The sequence below is a fragment of the Rhinatrema bivittatum genome, chromosome 3 (assembly GCF_901001135.1).
Source record: "Rhinatrema bivittatum chromosome 3, aRhiBiv1.1, whole genome shotgun sequence".
NCBI lineage: Eukaryota > Metazoa > Chordata > Amphibia > Gymnophiona > Rhinatrematidae > Rhinatrema > Rhinatrema bivittatum.
The window spans coordinates 181,737,564-181,763,936 of NC_042617.1; the positions used below are offsets into that span (position 1 = coordinate 181,737,564).

Below are 26,373 nucleotides of genomic sequence, written 5' to 3' on the forward strand. Positions count from 1 at the left end.
CACCATTGGCCCTTTAAATATGAAGAGAGCAGGCACATGTGCAACTTAGGAGCACTCGGGAAGGCAGTGTTGCACAGACAGGCTCTGCTCAGCGTCTTGCCATGGCAGCATTGGGTTGCAGGGCATGGCGGATGGCTACATAGCGGAGAGAGAAACCAGGCCTGGTGTCAAGAGCACAGGTGAGTGTGTCAAGAGCACAGGTGAGTGTGGCAGTCTGCAGCGTAACAAGATCTGTATGGATTTTGCTGCATTGGTATATTTTCTACTGACTCGTGTCAGGTTTTGTCATGGAAACCGGCTCCTATTTTTGTTTCAGTAAATCAACTATCCAAATTTATTTGCAACCAAAAATTTAAAAATTCTTTTAATGGCTAGTTTGGACAGGACATGAACTCATAGGAGAAGCCCAATGAATCTTGCTCGCCATGCAATGGTTTAATTATAAGTTTGATTTTTCTTTAATTATTTAAAAGAATGGTCATTACAATTTTTTTTTGTAATCACACATTTTATAGTGATTCCAGGTTGAGCGACTAACTCCAAATATCAGAGTTATCCGCATAACTTATGTGGCTAACTCTGCTGTGCTTGGAAATACCTCCCGCCTGCCCCCAGAATGCTCCCAACGTATGTGGCTAAATTCTAGCCGCATAACTCATTATGCAACTAGAATTTAGCCTCATCTGGCAATGAATATCTTTGAGGTCACCATTTAGATGGATAACGTTTCAGTTATCCTTCTAAATGGCTTTTAAATATTGACCTCATTATTAATATTATTATCCCAGGACAAGCAGGATGCTAGTCCTCACATATGGGTGATGTCACTGGACGGAGCTCTATCACGGAAAACTTTCTGTCAAAGTTTCTAGAAACTTTTGACTGGCACACTGAGCATGCCCAGCATGCCATGATTCCTCAAGCCACAGGGGTCTCCCTTCAGTCTTCGTTTTTCCGCGCTGCAGTTAGCATCGCGGTGAAGGAGCCCTGTGTGTTTTCTCACACAAAATACTTAGAGAAAAAAAGTTTAAAATTTGTCTTTTCATCTCCTTCATAGGGGTCTCCCTGATATCACCGGCCAGTGAGTACTTGGGTTTCTCTGGTCAATTCCGGTTAAACAAAAGGCCGTCGACGGCTATCCAGCCTTCATAATGGCAATGGGTTTTAAAAAGTGCCTAAACTGCCCTCGCACTATATCCATCACCAACCCACATGTCGAGTGTGCGCTGTGCTTGGGTGAATCCCATAACTTTTCTACCTGTCCACAATGTGCCAAAATGATGGCCAAGGGCAGGCGAGCTCATCAGGAGAAGATGGAACATCTTTTCCATATTCAATTAATACCATCAAAGTTGACATAGACTCAGTTGTCTCCGGCTGGAGCGGCTACAAAGTTAGTAGTTCGAAAGCGTCACCCTGACGGCTCTGGTGACTGCTTATCACTGACTCCAACCTGGTCATCGGTAAAATCTACATCGGTGCTTGAAAAGAAAAGCACCGAGCATCGGGAAAAGCACCGCCATCATCATCGAAGGATGCCGACACCCGATGTCGCATCGATTCCATGAACCCCATCAATGCCAAAGGAACCATTACCTAAAAGAGCTCGAGTGGAATAGCCATCAATGCCTCTCACTCCAAGGTGTTCCCCACCGGTAATGGTGCCGGGTACCGAGCCACCACAGGGACCTGTGGAAGTGCCAGTTCCGCCTTCTCTGCCACCCCCTATAGCTGCTCTGTCCTCACCAGCTATATGGGAGGAACTGGATGGATTTATCCGCCAGGCAGTTAAAGATGCTCTCCGAGACCGTCAGTGCCGATGCCTGTGCCGTCGATGCCGACGCCGGACCTTTTGCTCTTCGCACCAATTCTTGCTCTACCGGTACAACCTCCAGCACCGCAAATATCGATCCCCGTGAGTGAAGACGATGCCTCCGAGGTTTCTCCCATGCCTGAACCCGTTCCAGGGCCATCTGAGATTTCTCGGCCAAAAATTCCGGTGACACCATTGATGCCTTTTTCTCCCCCATCGATGCCACCGCAAAAACCATCGATGCCATCAATGTCTTTCTTCAAACCTCACTCTACTCCCCCAAGACACCCTTCATCAGACACCTGGGAGGAAGGAGACACAGATTCTTCATCAGAAGATATGCTGTCTGAGCCATCCCCACCTGAAGAAAGGAGGAAGTCACCTCCAGAGGATCTTTCATTTTCAAATTTTGTCATGGAGATGGCTGATACTATACTTTTTCAACTAGTGACAGAAGAGGACACCACGCAGAAGACTCTGGAGGTTTTGCAGTTTGTGGACCGTCCTAAAGAAGTATTAGCAATTCCAGTCCATGAAGTCTTAGTCGACCTGCAACACAGACTGTGGGAGCACCCATGTTCAATCCCATTTGTGAACAAGAGGATGGATGCTACCTACCTAGTTCAGCACATTCCAGGTTACCAAAAGGCCCAACTCCCACACCAATCTGTGGTGGGTGAATCCGCCCAGAAGAAATCAAAGAGGATACGTCCTCACTCATCAACACCTCCTGGAAAAGAACAAAATTTATTTATTTTATTTAGCATTTTTATATACCGACTTTCCAATAACAGAATTACTGATCAATTCAGTTTACATTCTAAACAATAACAATGACAAGTACATGTCTTACAATGAACAGGTCGATAGAACTTGGATACAGATATATGGGGTTAACAACAAAAGTAACTGAAACGGTAACTGAAAAGTTCTTAGATACTCTCAGCAGAAAAGTCTTTCAAGGCTCAATGCTAGTTTCCAGGATAGCATCATATCAACTATATATGATGCAGTATTAGCGCAATCTCTGGAAACAGATGCAACAACTATCTGAGACTTTGCCTCAACAGTATCAGGACTTGATAAATGATCTCATACATAAGGGCCTAGAGGCATGCAAACACGAAGTCCATGCAGCCTATGATAGTTTTGAAACCACATCCAGGATGGCTGGAACTGGAATCAGTGCACGTTGGTGGGCCTGGCTAAAGGCCTCTGACCTTAGGCCTGAAGTTCAAGAAAAGCTGACAGATTTACCCTGTACTGGTGACAACCTTTTTGGAGGCAAGGTTCAGGATGCAGTGGCACAATTAAAAGAACACTCTGAAACTCTGCGTCAGCTCTCTGCTGTTCCAACAGAACCACCATCTTCTGCACATAGAACAGTACACAGACACCAAGAAACCCTATTACCGACCACGGAGGTATTATCCACCGGCACCCCGTGGTAGGGCATCTAGACCAGCACAGAGAAGTTAGCCTAGACAACCAAGGGCACCTAGGCCTCAACCTCTGCCTTAGACAGGCCCTGCATCAGGATTTTGAGAACCTGCCAGAGGACAGCAGCCACTCCACCAACCCGATCCCAAATCTACCTGTGGGAGGTCGGGTCTCTTTCTTTCAACCCAAGTGGTCAAATATCACAACAGATCAATGGGAACTATCTATTATAACACACAGTTACCAACTGGATTTTCTCACAGTACCAAAAGACTTGCCACCAAAGTCTCTTTGCGTACACAAGGATCATATCACTCTCCTGAACACAGAATTATCTATTCTTTTGAGAGCCAAGGCTGTGGAACCTGTTCCCCGACTTCAGCAGAGCAGAGGATTCTACTCCCGTTATTTCCTCATTCCAAAGAAAACAGGAGGCCTACATCCCATCTTAGACCTCCACAATCTCAACAGATGTTTACGGAGAGAAAAATTCAGGATGGTCTCCTCAGACACTATGCTTCCCCTTCTTCAGGCAGAAGACTGGATCTGCAAGACGCTTACGCTCACATTCCAATATTCCCTCCTCATCACAAGTTTCTGCGTTTCCTGGTGGGTCATGAGCACTTCCAATACCGGGTTTTGCCATTCGGACTTGCCTCAGCACCCCACGTATTCACAAAATGCCTAGCAGTAGCAGCAGCTCACTTACACAAGAAAAGTGTACACGTTTTTCCTTACCTAGACGACTGGCTCATCAAAAGCCAATCAAAGCAAGGAGTTCTCACATCTCTCAGGCTTACAATCAATTTGCTCCACTTGTTGGGATTCCTCATCAATTATCAGAAATCCCACCTAACTCCATCTCGCCTACTGTAATTCATTGGAGCAGAGTTGAACACCTTAATATCAAGAGCCTTCCTCCCAGAAGACCGGGCAGAGACACTCTCCTCCTTATCAAACTCTCTGCGCACAAGGAAACATGTGTCAGCCCATCAGTTTCTAATTCTACTCAGACACATGGCCTCCACAGTTCATGTCTCTCCTATGACCAGACTAGCCATGAGAATAACCCAATGGACATTTAAGATCACAGTGGATACAAGCCATTCAACCATTGTCATTTCCAATCCCACCAACTACGTTCATCTCTCCTCTGGTGGACAAACAAGAACAACTTGCGCACAGGCCTACCTTTCCAACAACCAGTTCCACAAGTAACTTTAACTACAGATGCATCCACCTTAGGGTGGGGAGCACACATAGGCAATCTCCAAACTCAAGGGACTTGGACAAAACTCAAAGCAACTTTTCAGATCAATTTTTTTGAACTTTGAGTTATACATTATGCTCTACATGCGTTCAAGAACTGCCTTTCACACAAGGCTGTTCTTATACAGACAGACAACACAGTAGCCATGTGGTACCTGAACAAGCAGGGAGGTACAGGCTCGTATCTCCTTTGTCAAGAAGCCGTACAAATTTGGGGCTGTGCCCTGACACATTCCATGTTTCTCCGGGCCACCTATCTAGCAGGCATACACAACGTAGTTGCAGATTGCCTCAGTCATCAGTTCCATCCCCACGAGTGGTCCCTGGATCCTTTGGGAGCGACCAGAATATTCCAACGCTGGGGCCAACCAACCATAGACCTCTTTGCATTCAAACTGAACCGCAAAATGGACAAATTCTGCTCCCTATACCAGCAGAAGAACAAGTTAGCCAGGGATACCTTTGCTCACCCCTGGAATTCAGGCCTTCTGTACGCGTATCCCCTGATACCGCTAATAACCAAAACTCTAGTAAAGCTACAACAGGACAAAGGGTTAATGATACTCATAGCCCCATAATGGCCTCGATAAGTGTGGTTTCCCATACTTCTCAACCTCTCGATCAGAGAGCCAATTCGCCTGGGTACAGCTTCCACTCTCATAACTCGGGATCAGGACAGGTTGCGCCATCCCAACTTTCAATCCCTATCTCTAACAGCCTGGATGTTGAAAGCTTGATCTTGCAACCACTCAATCTTTCAACTAATGTCTCTCAAGTGCTTGTGGCTTCACGTAAACCTTCCACATGAAAAACCTATTGTTCTAAGTGGAAAAGATTCACCATGTGGTGTGCACAGAAAGGTATTGACTCCTTTTCCTGTCCCACTGTTATGGATCTCCCCGCCAAGGGGACGGAGTTAGCAATCTGTTATAGATCTGGCCGCCAGGGAGGTGGAGTTAGCAATCTGTTGGTGTTTGCTCCCCCAGAGGGGAGAGGAGTTAGCAATCTGTTAAGGATCACTCCTCGAGATGGGAAGAGTTAGCAATCTGTTCAGTGCTGATCCCCCAAGGGGAGGAGCTAGCGATTTGTAATACTCCGTAGGTGGAGTTAATGATCTGTTGTGGGTTGGCTCCCACAGAGTGGCAGTATGTTATGATATCGCTCTAGTAGTGTAAGTGTTACAAGCACGAGGAGTGCAGTCGCCTCTAAAGCAAGTGTTGTGAGCCCTTGGGCCATGGCGCAACCCAGGAAGGAGCCCCAAGCCACACTGAGGGAGGTAAGCTGGTGCGAGTATGGGTAGCCAGGAGCAGGACAAGATAAAAGACAAGAACTGAAGGTCCGACCCTCAACCGAACCTGCCCGCCTCAGGATGACCAGCAACATAGTGTTGGTCAATGAACAGTCCTCTGACTGTTCCAAGCGCTTTCAGACCTGCCGCTGGGTAACGGCAATAGGCTGCAGGCCGGACAGAAGATGAGATCAGATGAAGGTTTTAAAACAAAGGAGGCTAGGGTCAGGACAAGGACTTGGGAGGATTAGACATTGGCACTGTCCCTCAGGGCGCCCTACACAGCCAGTACCACTGGTCTGGTCATGGACCATCCTGTCCTACACCTGCAGGAGCGGGACCAGCGCAGGAAGGAACCCAGCCTGACGAGAATCCAACGACAGGAACAGGAACCGACCTCGCGGATTTACCCTCAGGAAGTCATCTGGCAGACTCGCAGCGCTGGAGAATCAGAGGACTCGGAAAACTCAGGAGCAGGAACAACTGAAGCAGGATTGGAATCTTGAAACACCAGGAACAAGCAGACACAGGACATGGAGCCATCAATAAAAGAAACCAGTGGAAACCTGGATCAGCACAAGAGAACCTGGACGAGCATGACATTCGATCCGAAGGCAAAAAGGAACTGAAGTGAAGATCCTTTTATACTGCTGTATGCAGACAACTCCCTGGGAGGAGTCCAGATGGACTGCCCCTCACTAGCCCTATAAGACTGGAGAGAAGCCGTGGGCCCGCCCCTAGGGAGAAGGGCATGGCCCAAACCAGAATATCCAGGCTGCAGTGGAGCAGGCCTCGAGTAGGTCCCGAACACCACCGAAGGTTTCGGAGCGGCCTCCGGGGAAAGTTGAGAGGCCTCCTGTGGCACAGCTACAGGAGGAATCGTAACAGTAAGTAATAAACACTTAATGGAAATTGGTGAATCCTTGGGCCGATGGCAGATGACAGCACCCCCAGGAGGATATCCTGAGAGGGACCACCGGCTAGGCTGGAGTATGGAGACAAACACAGATAGTTCTTTATTAGACAGGAAGTAGAACCACCAGAGGTGGCAGTAGTGAGCTCATGTGCCCGGCAGGGCTGGAGTCCCTCCGATACTGTAATTGCGATCTCTGAGTTGCTGAGCTGTAGAGAGAGACTATAGATAGTGAGTAGACAGGGCATGCTGGATACATAACCAGTAGTAGATGATACACTCACAATTGTAGATATCTGTAATGGCTTCTATGCAACAGAGTGTTTTCAGTATATTCAGGAATAGGAGTCGTGGGCAAGTACTGGTTCCTGTATGCAATCTGGAATAAGAACTCATAGTATCTGTGTATGAGATGGCTTCTGGAATAGAAGAAAGTCTTTGGAGGGATTTAGGAACATAGGCCCTCGTGGAGCGAGTACCGGTTCCTATCTGTAATTCACAAGATATAGGTATGTGATAGCTTCTGAGATAGAAGACAGTCTGTGAAGGGTTTTAGGAACATGGGCCCTCTGCTGTCTGCAATAATAACTCACGATCTCCGTACCTGCGATAACATCTTAGACAGAAGGGAGTCTTCAGAGATTAGGAACATAGGCCCTCTTGGAGCAAGTACTGGTTCCTGTCTGTAATAGCACTCACAGTGTTCACATCTGCGATCGCTTCCAGGCAGTAAGGAGTCTTCTGAGCATTCAGGGACGTAGGCCCTCGAGGAGCGAGTACTGGATCCCGTCTTAGCAATCTGAAATCAAGAAGAGAGAGCAGGGCCCCCAAGGAGCATGTATCCCTTGGTAAGTTTGTGGAGACAAAGCAGCAGAGAGAGAATTCCCCTTGCTAACTCGATTCGTAGTTGCAAACGAAGTCCTTTTAAATTGGAAGTGGATGATGTCACTATGGGGGGACGCCCCCGAGGTTCGCGCCCTTAAGGGTACAAACTATGGAGCGCTGCCCTTACGTCATCAGAAACATAGTGGATCCGCAGCGTCAGGCCAGCCCAGGGATTCCAGGGAGAAGTGGCGAGGAGAAGCCGCAGCAGCATCTGTCCATCAGACTCGAAGGGAGTTGCCACAAAGGTAGAGAGGGTGGAGCGACGGTGAGAATAGGTACGAATGCAACAGTACCCCCCTTCAAAGGGTGGTCTCCTCTTCGGGTACCAGGTTAAGTACCAAAGATGCGCAAGGTGGAACTGATGAAGCATCTCTTTATCCAATAGATCTGAGGCTCCCAAAGATGATTTTGGGGCCGAAGCCCTTTCAGGCATACAAAACTCAGCCTCTTGTACAAACATCCAGGATCTCTAAATTCTTGAGTTCAAGTTCGTAATTCACGATGACAGATGGATGTTGAGATTTGAAGAAACTAACAGAGTATAATGAAGTCAGCAGCAATGAGAGGGCTGCCGTGGACATTACTGAGGTTTCAGTGGAAGTGGTGATGTAGAAACTGGACCAAAGTCCACTTCTGAGTAGCTCTTCCGCATGATGCTGGAAGAGAGATGATGGCAATACCAGCAAAATGAACAGGCTGATGAATGGAGATATCTTCTCCTTCGGAATCAACAGTGCCATAGGCTATTGGGCACGACTTCTGAATGAACAAAACGTAGGGTTGGTAGATAGAAATATCTTCTTCCTTGGCATCAACAGTGCCATAGGCTTCTGGGCACGATTTCCAAGTGAACCAATTGCGAAAGTTGGTAGCTAGAAATGTCTTCTTCTTCGGAACTGATGGTAGCACCAGCAGACAACCAGGCTGGTAATTAGAGATATCTTCTTCTTCGGAATCAACAGTGCTGTAATCCTTCAGCATGACTTTTGAGTGGATAGATCGTAGCAGATATCTTAAATTTGTAGTCCAGGAAGACATAAAAAATGTAGAGCGCCACCTAGCTATGGTACGCATTGCAACCGCTATGAATAACATCAGGTAATAGAAAAACTGCTGGTGATGTTGATAAGATTCTCAAGAGAAGTGGTTATGAAAAGAATCGTCCAAGGCCCACTTCAAATTGTGATACAATAGTGGATCTTCAAATTTTCTGAATGGACTCCTCTGGTTTTCCACAAAACATCTGAGATTAGAGTTGCCTCCTGCCCCTGAGTCCCTCAGGGCAGAGGTTCGAACCTTCACTGGTTCAGGGATCACAGCAATTGGACGAGAGAGTGGAGGAGATATTGCTGTGTAGCCCAAGAACAGTCCTCCCGCGGGACTCAGGCTTGTCTGTTTCCCGGACGAATAGGGCAAGCAGAAACATCATGGCCCGGCTGATCACAGAACATGCACAGGCCGTTCTTCCTCCTAAATCTTCTCTCTTTAGAGGTCAAGTGATCGTGACCAGGTTCCTTCGGTTCCTTCTTCTCAACAGCAGGAGGTGCTGTACCAACTCGTAGTGCAGGAGCACTGGTTGGCTTCAACCCAGGTAACACCTTAGGCCGGAGTTCCTTCACCTTGTCTTGGAGCCACCAGTTAATCCGAGTAGTTAAGGCTATTAATTCCTCCAGCAAGTCATGTGTCAGACGAGCAGCAAGCTCGTCCTTTAAGCGGGTGTCCAGGCCTCTGCAAAAGAGTGTCTTCAGACATCTGGGGTTCCAGCGAAGTTCCACTGCAAGAGTTTTAAATTCAATGGCAAATTCCGCCAGAGATCTGTTGCCTTGCTTCAGGTCCACCAAAGCAAATCCAGCAACAGACATACGAGCAGGGTCATCAAAAACGGGCTTAAACAAGTCCAAAAAACCTTCTATGTCCTGCAAGACAGGGACTTTGCGTTCCCACAAGGTAGATGCCCACGATAAGGCTCTCCCATCCAAGTAAGACAGAATGTAGCTGGTCTTCGAGAGTCCTGTAGGAAACAATGAAGGTTGTAAGGTGAAATGTAAGCTGCACTGGTTCAAGAAGCCCCGAGTCTTTTGTAGTTTTCTGGAGAATCGAATAGGCGCCGCCAGTGGAACAGCTGACTTTAAAGTTACCTCTGGTAACTGACCTTCTTGTATAGAGGCTGTGCCTTGTGCCTTCTGTGTGTGAAGCTGGTAAAAAGCTGCAGTAAATTACTCCAAGGTTTCTTGCTGTTCTGAGAGGCGATGAGCTAAGCCCGGAATGGCCTGCAAGGCAGAAAGATGAGCCGGGTCCATGGGCTACAGACATCAAATACCTTTAGCTGAATGCCCAGGAGTACTGCTTCTCCAAATGCTTTTTCTTGAAAGCTGAATTCAATGAAGTTAATTTCTCCAATTCTTCTCCAATACTTTTAGCCAGATTCACTGGAGTTAGTAATCTGTTATAGATCTGGCCGCCAGGGAGGCGGAGTTAGCAATCTGTTGGTGTTTACTCCCCCAGAGGGGAGAGGAGTTAGCAATCTGTTAAGGATCACTCCTCGAGATGGGAGGAGTTAGCAATCTGTTCAGTGCTGATCCCCCAAGGGGAGGAGCTAGCAATTTGTAATACTCCGTAGGTGGAGTTAATGATCTGATGTGGGTTGGCTCCCACAGAGTGGCAGTCTGTTATGATACCGCTCCCAAGGTATTTTTGATATTCCAATATCCATTGAAAGGAGAATTTTTACCATTGTTTATCGTTATGTCAGAGAGCTTCATAGCCAGTAAATCCAACTTATCCATGTTCATATTGTATCCCAATAAAAGTGCAAATGTAGTTATGAACTTCATTAAAACTGCTAATTACTTCATTGGGTTTTGAATATATAATAAAATAATGTCAGTGAAAAAAATCAATTTTGTACCATCACCTCACTTCTAATCCCTGTAATCAGAAGATAGGAACGTATCATGTTAGTGAGCAAGTCTAAGGAAAATGTAACTTTTCCTTATATAGAGCTCCTGAATTATATTTTCTAAGTTTAGGTTGTGGTCATTTTTATTCACTGAAGTTAACAAATATTTGGGAGATGAAATTTAATGTAGAAAAGTGCAAAGTGATGGACATGGGGAAAAATAATCCCAATTACAAGTGCATAATGCTGGGATCTGTGTTGGGATTCACCACCCAGGAAAGGATCTTAAGAGTCCTTATGGACACATTGAAATCCTTGGCTCAAGAGTGTGGCGCTGGTCAAAAAGCAAATAGAATGTTAAGAAAGATCTGAAAAGAATAAAATGCAAAATATCATATTGCCTTTTTATTGAGCCATGGTGCAACTGCACCTTGAGTACTGTGTGCAGTTCTGGTCACCCCATACAAAAGATGTAGCGGAACTAGAAAAAGTATAGAAGAGGGTGTCAAAAATGATAAATGGGATGGAACATCTCTTCTATGATGGGGGTCTATGAGACTAGGGCTCTTCAGCTTGGAAAAGAAATGGCTAAGAGGGGACATGATAGTAGTTTATAAAATCATGAGTAGGGTGGAATGGGTAAGTAAAGGATGGTCAGTTATACTTTCAAAAAATACTGTAACAACCAGCAGAGTTAAAAGAAATCATAGAAAGTTCTTTTTCGCTCAGTACACTATCAAGCTGTGGAATCTGTTGCCAGAGGATGTGGTCAAGGCAACTAGCATAGTGGGGTCTAAAAGAGTTTTAGACAAATTCCTGGAGGAATTGGCCCTAATGTTGTGAATGAAGTGTTTAGTGGACCCTTAGGCCGACCTGTGAGAGACTGGGGAGAGGTGTACTATAGTCTCTTGAGAGAAACAGGTCGGGAGGCAGATACCAGGCAGGAGCTGGAGGCGAGCTTCACCCTGGAAGCCGGTACTCCCCCGGGAGGAGACCGTAGGAGCCCAGCCGCTGGGACTTAGGTGATTCACCCTGGAAGCCGGTACTCCCCCCGGGAGGAGCCCGTAGGAGCCCGGCCGCTGGGACTTAGGAGATCACGGAAGCTGAGGCTGGAGCAGGCAATCAGGAGTCAGAAGACAGGTGGGAACTGAAGCAGGCTAGAACTGCAGCAAGCAGGGACTGGAGCAGAGCTGGCTACTGGAACCAGACAGGAGCTGAAGCAGGACTGGCTTCTGGAACCAGACAGGAGCTGAAGCGGAACTGGCTTCTGGAACCAGACAGGAGCTGAAGCGGAACTGGCTTCTGGAACCAGACAGGAGCTGAAGCGGAACTGGCTACTGGAACCAGACAGGAGCTGAAGCAGAACTGGCTACTGGAAGCAAGCTGGAACTGAAGCAGAACAGGTTAGCGCAAGTAGACCAGACAAATGCAGACTTGAGCACGGAAGAACACAAGTCTCAGGCAGGAACGGAGTCACTAATGCAATAGCGCACTCCGGAGCACGGAGCAATGGAGAACCGCAAGGAACCCCGTTGCAAGGCAAAGTCCTGGGCTCCGCGGCAGCCTTACATAGGCCGGGGCGTCTGACGTCACGGGTACGGCGGAGCCTTCGGTGGCGGGAAACGGCCTTCATAAGTGTGGCTTGTGCGCGCGCGCGCGCCTAGGGAGAAGGCGTCCAGGCAGGGCTTCAAGGCAGCGTCCCCCCCCACGGGGACACCGCGAAACAGGCCGCAGACCTTCGGAGAAGAGCCGGGACCAAGGAGGTAAGGGTCTAGTCGCAACTACCGCGACTGGGACCGCAACAGCACCCCCCCCTCTTACGCCCCTTCTTAGCAGGCCCGGGTTTACCTGGGTGGTCCTGATGGAAGGCTTTCAATAAGTCCTTATCAAGGATGTTGTGGGCTGGCTCCCAAGTGTTATCCTCGGCTCCACAACCTTCCCAGGCGATGAGGTACTCCCAGCGACGTTGATGGAATCTGACGTCTAGAACTTCCCGAACTTGGTAGGTTGTGTCTCCTGCCACTGAAGGATCTGCAGATTCAGGAGCTCGGGGATGGTACCTGGAAAGGATGAGAGGCTTCAAAAGCAACACATGGAAGACATTGTGACTATGCATCGAGGAGGGTAAGCGCAGGCGATAGGAGACGGCTCCTACGCGCTCAGCAATGCGGAATGGTCCACAGAACCTGGGGGCGAGTCTGCGGGAAGGAATCCGCAGTTGTAGATTCTTTGTACTCAGCCAAACACGGGCCCCTGGAAGGTAGACTGGTGCTGGCTGATGGTGGCGGTCTGCCCATCTTTTGGCAGCAAGGGCGGCTTTGTGCATCTTCTTTTGGATAGACGTCCAGAGGGCAAGTAGCTGCCGGGCAGAGAGTTGCACTGCTGGCAGTGTGCTGGGTTCAGGCGAGGGCAAAGGCGGCCGAAGTTGCTTCCCATAGACGGCTAAGAAGGGGGAACTCCTGTAGCAGAATGTGTATGATTGTTGTATGAGAATTCTGCCCATGGGAGAAGCTTGGCCCAATCATCTTGTCTTTCGTTTACAAATGAGCACAAGAAGGTCTTCAGAATCCGGTTCGTAAGTTCAGTCTGTATATTACTCTGAGGGTGGAAGGCGGATGAGAGACTCAACTGGACCTTGAAGCGTTTACATAGCGCCTTCCAGTAGTGGGCGGTGAACTGTGGTCCTCGGTATGATATGATGTCCTGGGGAAAACCATGAAGTTGGAACACATGTTGAACGAATAAGTTAGCCAGTTTGGGGGCTGAAGGTAACTTTGACAGGGGAACAAAATGTGCCATTTTAGAGAACCGGTCCACAACAACCCAGATGACCGTGTTCCCATCAGATGCTGGGAGATCCACCACAAAGTCTGTGGAGAGGTGCGTCCAGGGCTCCACCGGCTTAGGCAAGGGCTGTAACAAGCCTCTAGGTTTTCCGCCGAGCGGTGTTTGCAAGGCACAGGTGGGGCAGGAATCAACAAAGAGGCGGACATCTTGTTTTACTGTTGGCCAGCAATAGAACCGGTTGAGGAGGTCCAGGGTACCGGTCCGACCCGCATGTCCTCCAGTGAGGGACTCATGGGCCCATGCTAACATGGCCCTACGAGAGCGGCATGGGACTACCGTCGCTTCTACAGATGACACGGAGGTGGTGGCAGACATACTTTCTTGGGATCTAGAATGTACTGGGGCGTCTCGGGGGGTCTCCTTAACCTGGGTGGAGCGTGACAGCGTCAGCCTGCACACTTTTTGAGCCAGGGCGGGATCGTAGCGTGAAGTCGAATCTGTCAAAAAACAAAGACCACCGGGCCTGTCTCGGGTTCAGGCACTGGGCTTGGCGGAGAAACGAAAGGTTTTTATGGTCTGTGTAGATGGTGATGGGGTGATTGGAGGCAGTGGTTGGAGGGAGCCATTCTTCTAAGGCGAGTTTCACGGCGAGCAGTTCTTTGTCGCCGACTCCATAATTATTCTCAGCCGGGGAGAACCTTCTAGAGAAAAAGGAGCATGGGAGAAGCTGTCCGTTGTCGGAATGCTGGCTCAGCACCGCTCCCACTGCTACAATCAAGGCATCGACCTCGACCACAAAGGGTCGACTGGGATCAGAATGGCGGAGGCATGTGTCTCGCAAGAAGGCCTTTTTCAACTCCTCGAAGGCTTGGCAGGCTTGAATGGGCCAATCTACTGCATTGGCTCCCTTCCGGGTGAGTGCGGTCAGAGGAGCTACTATGCGAGAGTACCCGGGAATAAAATGCCGATAGAAATTAGCAAAGCCAAGAAATCGTTGCGGTGCCTTGAGACCCCTCGGCCGCGGCCAGTTCCTGATTGCGGCGACCTTCTCCGGATCAATCTGGAAGCCGTCAGCCGAAACGATATAGCCCAGGAATGGCAAGGAAGTCCTTTCAAAGCTGCATTTCTCAAGCTTAGCGTATAGGTTGTTTTCTCTGAGAATTTGGAGCACCTGGCTAACATGCTGGCGGTGCGTAGGCAAGTCGCGGGAGTAAATCAGGACATCGAGGTAGACGATCACACAGACGTTGAGCAAATCCCGTAGCACCTCGTTCATCAGGTGTTGGAAGACCGCTGGGGCATTACAAAGGCTGAAGGGCATTACAAGGTATTCGTAATGCCCATCTCTGGTTTTGAACGTGGTCTTCCATTCGTCCCCAGGGCGGATTCTAACTAAGTTGTAGACCCCGCGTAGATCAAACTTAGTAAAGATCCTTGCTCCTTGGAGGCGGTCAAGTAGTTCTGGAATCAACGGGAGAGGGTAGCGATCCCGTTTGGTAATCGCATTGAGCCCTCGGTAGTCGATACAGAGCCTCAAGGAGCCATCTTTTTTTGCTGACTAAAAAGAATCCCGCCCCGGCAGGTGACTTTGTCGGGCGAATGAATCCTTTCGCCAAATTCTCGACGATGTACTCAGACATGGCCCGTGTCTCGGGCAGGGACAAGGGGTACACCCTACCCCTAGGTGGCATAGTTCCGGGCAATAGGTCAATAGCGCAGTCATATGGACGATGCTGCGGAAGAATCTCTGCTTTAGTCTTCGAGAAGACATCCGTGAAGTCCTCGTATGGTGCTGGAGGTCCAAGGGCGGAATGCGAAAGCAGAAGTGCTGGAGGTTTGGGAACCTTCATGCAATGGGAGAGGCAATAGGGACTCCACTTAATGATTTGCAGAGTGTCCCACTGGATCACAGGCGAGTGCTTTTGAAGCCACGGCAGGCCTAGCACCACGGGACAGCCTTTTCGAGAATCAGGAAGGCTATCTCCTCCGAGTGGATCGCCCCGGTGCGGACTGTGACGGGAGCCGTGGCGGTCAATATGCAACCTGGAAGGAGTGTTCCCTGAATGGAGGTAATCCGGAGTGGAACTTCTCGTCTCTGCGTAGGGAGCTGTAGTTGAAAGACCAGGTCTTGCTGGATAAAATTACCTCTGGCACCAGAATCCAGGAAGGTGAGGGTTTCCAAGGACCCTCCGGGAAATTCCAAGATAATGGGTATCATAATCTGATGAGCTGTAGCACAACCTAGGAGGAGCTCCTCCCGACCTCCTAGGTTCTGGAGTTTTCCGCACGCTGTTGGCAGCATGCCAAGAAATGGCCCTTCTGACCACAATAAAGACATAAGCCCAATGAGTGGCGGCGTTGTCTCTCCTCCTGTGAGAGCGGGGCACGACCCAACTGCATGGGTTCAGAAGCAGAAGGATCAGGATGGGCTGGTCTGGATGCAGGCAGCGGGCGTGAGGAACTGTAAGCAGAGCTGTGCCTAGTGGTGCGTAACTCTCGTGCTCGCTATTGCAGGCGGCGATCGATGTGGGCAGCCATGGCAATAGGAGCATTGAGATCTTCTGGGAGATCCCGGGCAGCAATCTCGTCCTTAATGCGCCCTGACAACCCTTCCAAGAAGATGGCTTTGCGGCTATTGTCCTGCCAACCTACTTCCTGAGCGAGAGTTCTGAAATCCATTGCATAGTCCGCCAGGGAACGGGATCCTTGGCGAAGCTGTAGCAATTCTGACATGACTGAGGCCTGGCGGGCGGGTTCATCAAAGGCTTGGCGAAAGTTAGTGACGAACTGTTGTAAGTCGCCCAAGGAGGAGTCGTTACGTTCCCACAGAGGGGAGGCCCACACGAGGGCTTTCCCATCGAGCAGGGAGAGAATGTATGCTACTTTGACGGAGTCCGTGGGGGAACTGCCGGGGCAAGAGCGAGAAACGCACGAAACACTGATTCAAAAACCCATGGCAGATCTTTGCATCTCCAGCGTAGTGAGCAGGCGGCGGCAGCTGAGTCATGGGTGAGACTGCATCTTTGGGTCTCGAACCCACAGCAGGCACCGAACGGGTATCGTGGGCATCCATTCGGGCAGCCAGTTGCCCAACGGATCCGGCCAGGACATCCAGGTGGTGGTGGTGTTGTTGTTGTTGTTGTTGTAGCTGCAGAGCCAACCCAGGAAGATCCTGGGAACCTGGTACCTCAGCCGAGTCCATGGCCTTGCAATCTGTGAATGAAGTGTTTAGTGGACCCTTAGGCCGACCTGTGAGCGACTGGGGAGAGGTGTACTAAAGTCTCTTGAGAGAAACAGGTCTGGAGGCGCATACCAGGCAGGAGTTGGAGGCGAGCTTCACCTTGGAAGCCGGTACTCCCTCGGGAGGAGCCCGTAGGAGCCCGGCCGCTGGGACTTAGGAGATCATGGAAGCTGAGGCTGGAGCAGGCAAGCAGGAGTCAGAAGACAGGCGGGAACTGAAGCAGGCTAGAACTGCAGCAAGCAGGGACTGGAGCAGAGCTGGCTACTGGAACTGGATGCAGAACTGGCTACTGGAACCAGACAGGAGCTGAAGCAGGACTGGCTACTGGAACCAGCCAGGAGCTGAAGCGGAACTGGCTACTGGAACCAGCCAGGAGCTGAAGCGGAACTGGCTACTGGAACCTGGAAGCAAGCTGGGACTGAAGCAGAACAGGTTAGCGCAAGTAGACCAGACAATCGCAGACTTGAGCACGGAAGAACACAAGTCTCAGGCAGGAACGGAGTCGCTAACATAATAGCGCACTCCGAGGCATGGAGTAACTGAGAACCGCAAGGAACCCCGTTGCAAGGCAAAGTCCTGGGCTCCTCAGCGCCTTACATAGGCCGGGGCGTCTGACGTCACGGGTAGGGCAGAGCCTTCGGTGGCGGGAAACGGCCTTCATAAGCGCGGCTTGTGTGCGCGCTCACTTAGGGAGAAGGCGTCCAGGCAGGGCTTCACGGCGGCGTCCCCCCCGCGGGGACATAGCGAAAGAGGCCGCAGACCCTTGGAGACGAGCCGGGACCAAGGAGGTAAGGGCCTAGTCGCGACTACCGCAACACCTAACACATTATTAGCTAGGTAGACTAAGGAAAGCTCTTGCTATCCCTACTTCATGTGACTTGCAGATACTTGCAAACTGAATTGGCCACTGTCAGAGCAGGATGCTGGGCTTAATGGTACTTGGTCTGACCAGCATGACAATTCTTATGTTTTTATTCAGAAAATGTTTCTGACTTGAAAATTTGGATGAAAGCCTTCCAAGTGAAATAGCCAACTTTAAAACTGAAACTGACTTCTGCTTTTATGGTTTATAAACTCAGTGTCAAAGAGGCAGAGGCAGGCTTGAAAACAGTAATATTTTTTTACCTGAACATTTGTTTCTAACACCGCACTTTGTAAAGGACACCAGCTTTCAGAGGCCAAAAAAATACAAGTTGCTTTCTATGGTGCTTTAGATGCAACATAGAAGGAACCAGAAAAAAATGGGGAATGACTTGAGAGATCAGAACTAAAAATGATAGCAAGAAAGGATGTAAACATATATAAAGGTTGCAGTTCAAAATAATGTTCAAAAGTTTTTACAGGGTATTCTGTTAATTTTTTAAAACTTTATGATTGTGTGAATTTTAGTTCAATGTGTAAGTGATGATGGTAATGATGATTGATGCAAAGCATTAAAGATGACTGTTCTCCAAAAGCCTCCAGTATTTTTTAGTTTCATTTGTTTTCTCTGTGTTTTTGTTTTCTTCCCTGTTCAGGGCCTCTTCAGCCATGTCCTCATCCCTTCAACAAACGGAAAGTGAACACACAAACAAGGTATGCCTTTAATAGTGAATGATTTGGATTGTATTGAATCATTTAAAACGGAAATTGTCAAACTTAGAGAAAATGAGAGGTTGGAAATGTGTAAAAAAAAAATAATATAGAGTTTGCCTTTGAGGCCAGGTTCTTGTCCATGGGTACAATTTCTTGGGGATGGGGATCCAACTAAAAAGATAAAAGTATTTACAGCTCTGATGGACTGCATCTGTCTTAAAGGGTCCTATTGAACAGGTCAGATTGGACATTGACAGTTACACTAGATGAGGGGGTGGCAGAAGCAAACTGGTTTTGATCGTGTTGTCTCCCCTACCAAAACAAATGAGGTAAATTTTATTTATTTATTTAACATATTTCTATACCGGTCTTCATGAAGGGATTCATATCAGGCCGGTTTACATGGAACTTAGGGGATTAACTAATTAACCAAACAAGAGAGCCGAAGCAAAGTTACATAAAACAAGGGAATTGAACTTGGGGGCTAGAGTAGCCAGGAAGTAGAAAGACAAAAATTAACTAGAGGTAAAATACATATGAATAGTACTGAGACTCATGCGAACGTCCCATCAGTTGGGCTGAGTCTGGTTTGAACACTTTGGGGCGGATTTTAAAAGGAGCGCGAATAGCCTACTTTTGTTTGCGCTCCAGGCGCAAACAAAAGTACGCTGGATTTTAGTAGATACGCGCGGAGCCGCGCGTATCTGCTAAAAACCTGGATCGGCGCGCGCAAGGCTATGGATTTTGTATAGCCGGCGCGCGCCGAGCCGCGCAGCCTACCCCCGTTCCCTCCAAGGCCGCTCCGAAATCGGAGCGGCCTCGGAGGGAACTTTCCTTTGCCCTCCCCTCACCTTCCCCTCCCTTCCCCTACCTAACCCACCCGCCCGGCCCTGTCTAAACCCCCCCTTACCTTTGTCGGGGGATTTACGCCTCCCGGAGGGAGGCGTAAATCCCCGCGCGTCAGCGGGCCTCCTGCGCGCCGGGACGCGACCTGGGGGCGGGTCCGGAGGGCGCAGCCACGCCCCCGGGCCCGCCCCCGGAATGCTCCCGACACGCCCCGAAAACGCCGCGCGGTTCGGGCCCGCCCCCAACACGCCCCCGACACGCCCCCTCCGAAAACCCCGGGACTTACGCGAGTCCCGGGGCTCTGCGCGCGCCGGTAGGCCTATGTAAAATAGGCTTACCGGCGCGCAGGGCCCTGCTCGCGTAAATCCACCCGGTTTTGGGCGGATTTACGCGAGCAGGGCTCTGAAAATCCGCCCCTTTATAAATTAGGGGAAGGCTTGGAGGAAAAGCCAAGTCTTAAGTTTTGTCGGAAGGTAAGAAGGCAGGGTTCCAGTCTTAGGTCAGTCGGCAATTTGTTCCAAAGGACTGGGCCCGCTGTGGAGAATGCACGCTCTTTGGTGGAAGTTAGGCGGGCGGATTTATTTGGTGGGACTAGTAGAGTTCCTTTATATGCTTCTCTGATGGGTCTTGCGGATGAGTAGAGTTTGAAAGGGATTTGAAGGTCTAGTGTCAGGTGATTGTGGATAGTTTTGTGGATTATAGTGAGTGCTTTATGTAGGATTCTGTACTTTATTGGCAGCCAGTGCAGGTTTCGGAGAATAGGGGAGATATGAGCTCGCCGGTTGGTGTTGGTTAAGATTCTGGCTGCTGCATTCTGGAGCATCTGTAATGGTTTGGTGGCGGAGATGGGGAGCCCCAGGAGTAAAGCATTACAGTAGTCCGTTTTGGAGAATAATGTTGACTGAAGGACTGTTCTGTAGTCCTGGAAGTGAAGAAGGGGTTTGAGTCTTTTCAGAACTTGAAGCTTATAGAAACAGTCCTTTGTGATATTGTTGATCGATTTCTTTAAATTCAGATGGTTATCTAGGATAACTCCTAAATCTCTTGCTTGAGATATCTGTGTGTCAGGGACCGTTTGATCGGTGTTGGCAGAGTGGTCAGGGGAGATAAGGATTTCTGTCTTGGCTGCATTGAGAACCAGGTTCAGGCTGGTGAGGAGGCTGTTGATGGACTTAAGGCAATTTTCCCAGTAGGTAAGTGTTTTTGGAAGAGATTCTTTTATGGGGATCAAGATCTGCACGTCATCTGCATAGAGGTAGTGTATTAAATTTAGGTTTGTGAGTAGTTGACAGAGGGGCAGTAAGTAGATATTGAAGAGGGTGGGAGATAAAGAAGAGCCTTGGGGGACGCCTAGCGTTGACTTGAAACTTGGGGATTCTTTGTTATTAATTCTGACCTTGCAGCTTCTGTTGTTGAGGAAGGAGTCGAACCATCTATTGGTTCGAACCATATAAATGGACAAACATGTAAAAGTGTGTATCTCACAAAGCTCCCTGTCAACAGCATGGAGGATAATGAGAAATGCAGAGGGCAGGGGAAAAGGGCAGCAGAATTATCTGAAAAGCTATGAACACAAATGCATAGAGTCAAGGTAATAAAATCCCAGTCTTGCAAACCCTAACGACAGAAGCAGACTGAAGTATTAAAGCTCATATTCAAAAGGTTTATGCGGGTAACTTCGGGAGTTACCTAGAGAAATCTTTGGTTTAAAAACTTTCCCTCTGCTTTCAGTTTAAATTTTGGTCCTGATAATTCATTACCTGCCCAAAATTTAGGCCTAGATTTATCAAATTGCTGTAAATATCGCATGCGGTAGAAAAAGGGGTGTGTTTTTAAGGTAATTTCCTAATTATTGCAATTTGTGCTTTACAATGGTATTACTGCAAAGTGCATTAACTTTTCATACTTTGCAGTAATACCTCCATAATTATATTTTCTGAGTTACAAAGTGCTCATGTCACAGAGAGAGAGTGAGCCTATCTACAAGGCCTGTGTAGTAGTTAGCTATTCATATCTCTATAGGAAGCCCACCTAGTAACTCGAGGTAAGGTTTAGGTAGTAGTGTAGGGGTTAGGGGCCACTTTTACATGCAGAGTGAGATGTATGACAGAGCAGTACACTCTTGTGAAGATTTGATGTCCTTCAGAGTGAGGAAACTCATACAAAGATGAGATTTGTACCATGTTCTCTCAACCTAGCTTGATGGACGCTCTACCTGGGTAACTAGGCGATATTCTTTTCAGGAACAACACGGGTGGCAGAAAATGGGGAGCAATAGCACTTATTATTAAAATAATAGTAAAGCAACTGAAACACAGAGGATATGGGGAAAGGAGATGATGCTGTGGGATCTTTTGGAAAGGGGAGATGGAGATTCCATTTGCAGCACTGTAATCTTCAGACCTCCGAAATCAACAGAAGGGTCAGGTAGATATGTAAGGGGTCATACTCATGGGCAGAAATAATATTCTGCCAGATGTAGATAGTGGTATCCTATCTGCAGATAGTTAGAAAACAAAAGATCCAACTCCCTTCTAGGGGTACTCCTGAGGCAAATGATATCAGAACCAACAAGGGAGAGGGTAATCCTGCACCAGATTCAAATGGAATAAGTGTTTCTAATGTTCAAACAGGTGGTCACCTAAGCTCCAGTAATCATCAGACTGACATTTGATGTAATATAATAGCAGAGGAAGAAATGGTCACACAAATGTCAGGGTCCTTAATTTCAAGATAGGGAAGTACCATGAGGAGGCACTGGCGAATGGAAAGATTGTGGTAAAATAGAAGAGCAGAGGGTCAAACTAAAAAAGGAGCCATTGTAAGAGCAACAAATCTTTATGGCACAAAAGTAATAGGAAAAAAAAAAGAGAGACCAGTATAGTTTTCAAAATTAGATGGCTGAAAAGGTAAAGGCAAAAAGATTATCATTAACAAGATGCAAGGGATCTCAGAAAGAGGAGAGGGAAGCATATCTGGAAAAGCTCTGGGAAATAGGAAGGGAAGTCAGATAACCCACTTTGAGGTTTCTTTGGAAAGGATTAGCAGGTAATCAAGTATACATAAGTAAACTCCAAATTGAGCCTGACACAACTCCTAATCTAAACCATATGATTTTAACCTAAAAAATCAGTCTCTAGCTATGCCCAGCCACTCCTGTTGCTCCCCAAGGAGAATCACCTGTAGGTCACTCCTTTGGAGGATGCCTGCCAGAGATGCCCCCACCCCTGCCGGAGGGCTACATTTTCCGTCTGCTTGTGATAATATCTGCAGGAAAGGGTGGAGTCAGGCAATTCTGAGGCCGGACAGGGTAGCAGCTAATGGAAAAGGCTGGGGCATCACTTCAGCGTTGGGGAGAGAATGTCACAGAAGCCCCCCAAGTGGCTCCTGCCCTTGTCTGCTCCCTGGGTGTCTTCTCCCCTCCCATTGTGGGCTACCTTTCAGGTTGGCTCGCAGTGATATGAACCGGGGGGGGGCAGGCACAGGCAATCCTGAGGCTTGGCAGGGTAATGGCCAATGGAGAAGAACAAGACATCATTTCAGTGCTGGGAGAGAATGACACAGAATTCCTCTCAGTGGCTCCCTGGCTCCTGTCTTCTTCCTGTTGGGCATTTTCTCCTGTCGTGAGGCCTCACTATAGATGAGATATCTCTAATGGCCTGGAGAACAGCATAATCACCTCCTCGTTTCTACCAGTTACTTATTCCCTTCTTTATGCACCTTAGCATCCCTACAGTTCTGGGAAGCACGTAAAAATGTGTATCACACACCAACCATGGAATCAGCAGATATAATCACCTCACAGTTTCTTTCCTGCTTCGTGGATATCAGCGACTTACCCCTTATTGTATACCACACCCTTAGATTTCTGTACCCAAAATGCATGACTGCATTTTTCTGTATTGAAACATAGCAGCCCGCTCTTCTTGCTTCCTTAAATCACTTCTCATTCTATCTTCTCCCCCAGGTGAGCACACTGCATTTCAGATCTTAGCATCATCTGCAAAAAAAAAAAAGCTATTTTTTCTACCTAATCCTCTGAAATATTGCTCAGCAAGATACTGAAACAGGACCAGCCCCAAAACCAATCCTTGATGCATGCCACTAATCACCTTTCTTTCATCAGAGTGAATTCCAGTTACCACTATCTGTTAGAGATGTGAATCGGAACTGAAATCCGAACCGATTCTGGTTCCGATTCACATCTCTACTATCTGTCATCAGCCTCTCAGCTAGTTTCTAAGCCAGCTCAGCAACAACTCACTGTTTATTTATGAAACTCCTATGCAGGATATCAGACACATCCAGAACATACCCTTGATCTAATATTCTAGACAACCAATTAAAGAAATTGTTATGCTCAGGCTTGTGAACCCTTGGCCGACAGGAGGATGGTATACCTTTTTGGAGGATCCGTAGGTTCTCTCGTCGGGTGGCGAGGCAGCGCAGAAGACGGGACCAGCTGACCCTTGGCACTGGAGACTGAGGCGACTGCGGAGGCAGATGAAGAGACGAGAAGAGTTGCTGTGTCTTCACCACTGGAAGTCTGTGGTCCCTCCAGGAGGAACCCGTAGGGACCCAGACCGCTGGGGCTTAGGCGGACCTTTGAGAGGTCAGGGTGTCGGTGCAAGGGCTGACTGGAGCTTCGCCCTGGAAGCCCGCGGTCCCCCCGGGAGGAGCCCGTAGGGACCCGGGCCGCTGGGACTTAGGCGGGCCCTTGGAGACGGTAGTCTAGAAGGAGTCCTAGGTCGAGTGCCAGAGGGTCGTCGCTCACCAGTCCGAGGCCACACACCGAAGGATCACCACTTGCCAGTCCGAAGTCACACACCAGAGAATCACCGCTTGCCAATCTGAAGTCGTACACCAGAGAATCAGCGTAAGCCAATCCGAAGTCAGGAACCGGGAACACCAAGATGAAACAGGAACAGGATCCAAAGCTCAAGGAACTCACCGAAGCAAGCAGACTATACAGCGCTGGAGGACGTTGCCAAGTCACTGGATGAGCAGAGGAAGCTTCCTTTTATACTTCCCCTGCCTAGGCTAATCAGGAACAGGTGAAGCCAGTTAAAGGGATTAGGTCCCTTTAAACCTATAGAGGAGGCGCGGCCTCACGCCTAAGGATGGCGGTGGCCATCTTGGATTTTCCCCCGCAGAGGAGAGATGCCGCTGGACGCCACGTAGAGGGAGCAAGCGGCTCCCCCTGCAGCGAGCAGCACCAGAGGCTGCGCGGGAGCAACGGCCTGATTCAGAGTCCTCCCCCGGGGCTCCCGCGCTGAGGGAACGCCGCGGTCGTGGGGTGCCACGGTCGCGGAACACAACAGTATCCCCCTCTTTAGGGCATCTCCCCAGAGGCCTGGGTTTAGCTGAATGGTCCTTGTGGAACTGCTCCAGCAAATTCTGGTCCAGGATATTAGCCAGTGGTTCCCAGGAATTTTCCTCGGGGCCGAAGCCTTCCCACGCTATCAGGTACTCCCATTTCTTCCTGGGTTTCCTCACATCTAGGACCTCTCAGACTTGATAGGTGAGGTCATCCTCAGAGGCAACAGGTTGCGGGGTCGGAGGCGTGCTGGAAGGCCATGATAATACCAGAGGCTTCAGTAGGGAGACGTGGAACGTGTTGTGAATCTTGAGAGACGGAGGGAGACGAAGTTGATACGAGACAGCACCTACCCGCCGGATGATGGAAAACGGTCTGATGAATCGCGGGGCCAGTCGCGATGATGGCAGCTACAAGCGGATGAACTGCCTGCTCAACCAAACCTTCTGGCCCGGCTTGAGAGGCGGGTACAGCCTTCTGTGCTGGTCAGCATATCTCTTAGCTGCCTGGCCGGCCCTGATCAGGGCGCATTGCGTGGATATCCACAGACGATGCAACTTATCGGCAGAGAGTTGAGCTGTCGGAGACGCAACCGTGATGGGAACAGGCAGTGGCGGGCTTGGCTGTTTCCCATACACTATCTGAAACGGGGAGGATCCCATAGCTGAGGAGATATGGGAATTTAGCACAAATTTGGCCCAGGGTAGCAGGCTAGCCCAGTCATCTTGTTTCTCATTAACATACAGATGAAGGAATTGCTTCCAGCTCTGGTTTGTTCTCTCTGCGAGACCGTTGGTTTGTGGATGGTAAGCGGACGTGTAATCTAGGGTGACGTCGAACTTCTGGCAAAGAGCCCTCCAGAATTTGGTGGTAAATTGAGGGCCCTGATCAGACAGGATGCCTTTAGGTAGGCCATGAAGCCTGAAGATGTGCTGGACGAACAGCTGGGCCAGCTGAGGTGCAGACAGCAATCCTGGCAAAGGCACGAAGTGCGCCATCTTGCTAAAGCGATCAACTACCACCCATATTACCGTGTTGCCATTGGATAGTGGCAGGTCCACCACAAAGTCAGTTGCCACATAGGTCCACGGTTCAGAGGGCGCAGGTAATGGTTGAAGTAACCCTGGGATCGAACCGGCGATCTTCTTGTGGTGAGCACAGGTCTGGCAGGACTCCACATATGCCCGGACATCCTTATGTACCTTTCGCCACCAGTAGTACCGGCACAGGGTCTGCAACGTGCGGGATTGCCCTGGGTGGCCGGAACAGCGGGAATCGTGAGCCCATGCTAGTACTTGTTTCTGCAAGCGTGGCGGGACCAGAGTTTTCCCAGGCGGAATGGTTGTGGTAGCCAACAGAAGGATACGGGATGGCTCAATGATGTACTGTGGTTCCTCAGAATCTTCCATTGAATCAAATACCCGTGAGAGGGCGTCGGCCTTAATATTCTTCCCAGCCGGTCTGTATTGGAGAATAAAATTGAAACGGGTGAAGAACAGAGCCCACCGGGCTTGTCGTGGGTTGAGCCGTTGTGCCCGATGCAAGTATTCTAAATTCTTATGGTCTGTGAAGACCGTAAACTGGTGTTGTGCCCCTTCCAGCCATGGGTGCCACTCTTCTAAGGCCACCTTGATGGCCAAGAGCTCCTTGTTGCCGATGGCATAGTTCCGCCCTGCAGGCGAGAACTGGCGGGAGAGGAAAGCACACGGACGTAGCTTATGGCCCTCGGAGGCCTGGCTCAGGACGGCCCCTACTCCCTCTGAAGATGCGTCCACCTCGATAAAGAAGGGACGTTGCGGATCCGGATGCCGAAGGCATGGTTGCTGCATGAATGCTTCCTTGAGGCGACGAAAGGCGGCCTCTGCTGCCGGAGGCCATTTTTTGGGATCCGCACCTTTCCGGGTCAGGGCTGTCATCGGGGCAACAATGGACACAAAGTGAGGGATAAAAGAGAGGTAATAGTTTGCAAAGCCCAGAAACCTTTGGAGTGCCTTGAGCCCAGATGACTGTAGCCATTCCCTAATGGCACTTAGCTTTTGTGGATCCATGCGGAATCCCTGACTGGAGACTATATATCCCAGGAAGGGAAGAGACTCCTGC

The 26,373-nt window shown here is 49.1% G+C and overlaps 1 protein-coding gene across 1 annotated transcript in view; it reads left to right on the plus strand.

Moving 5' to 3' along the window:
• Window positions 1–26,373, plus strand: part of WDR64 (WD repeat domain 64) — a 540,197-nt gene that overhangs the window by 292,315 nt on the left and 221,509 nt on the right. Inside the window, exon 18 of the mRNA XM_029594015.1 lies at window positions 18,053–18,110. Coding sequence (XP_029449875.1) covers window positions 18,053–18,110 — 58 coding nt within the window. The remainder of the gene's footprint in view (window positions 1–18,052; window positions 18,111–26,373) is intronic.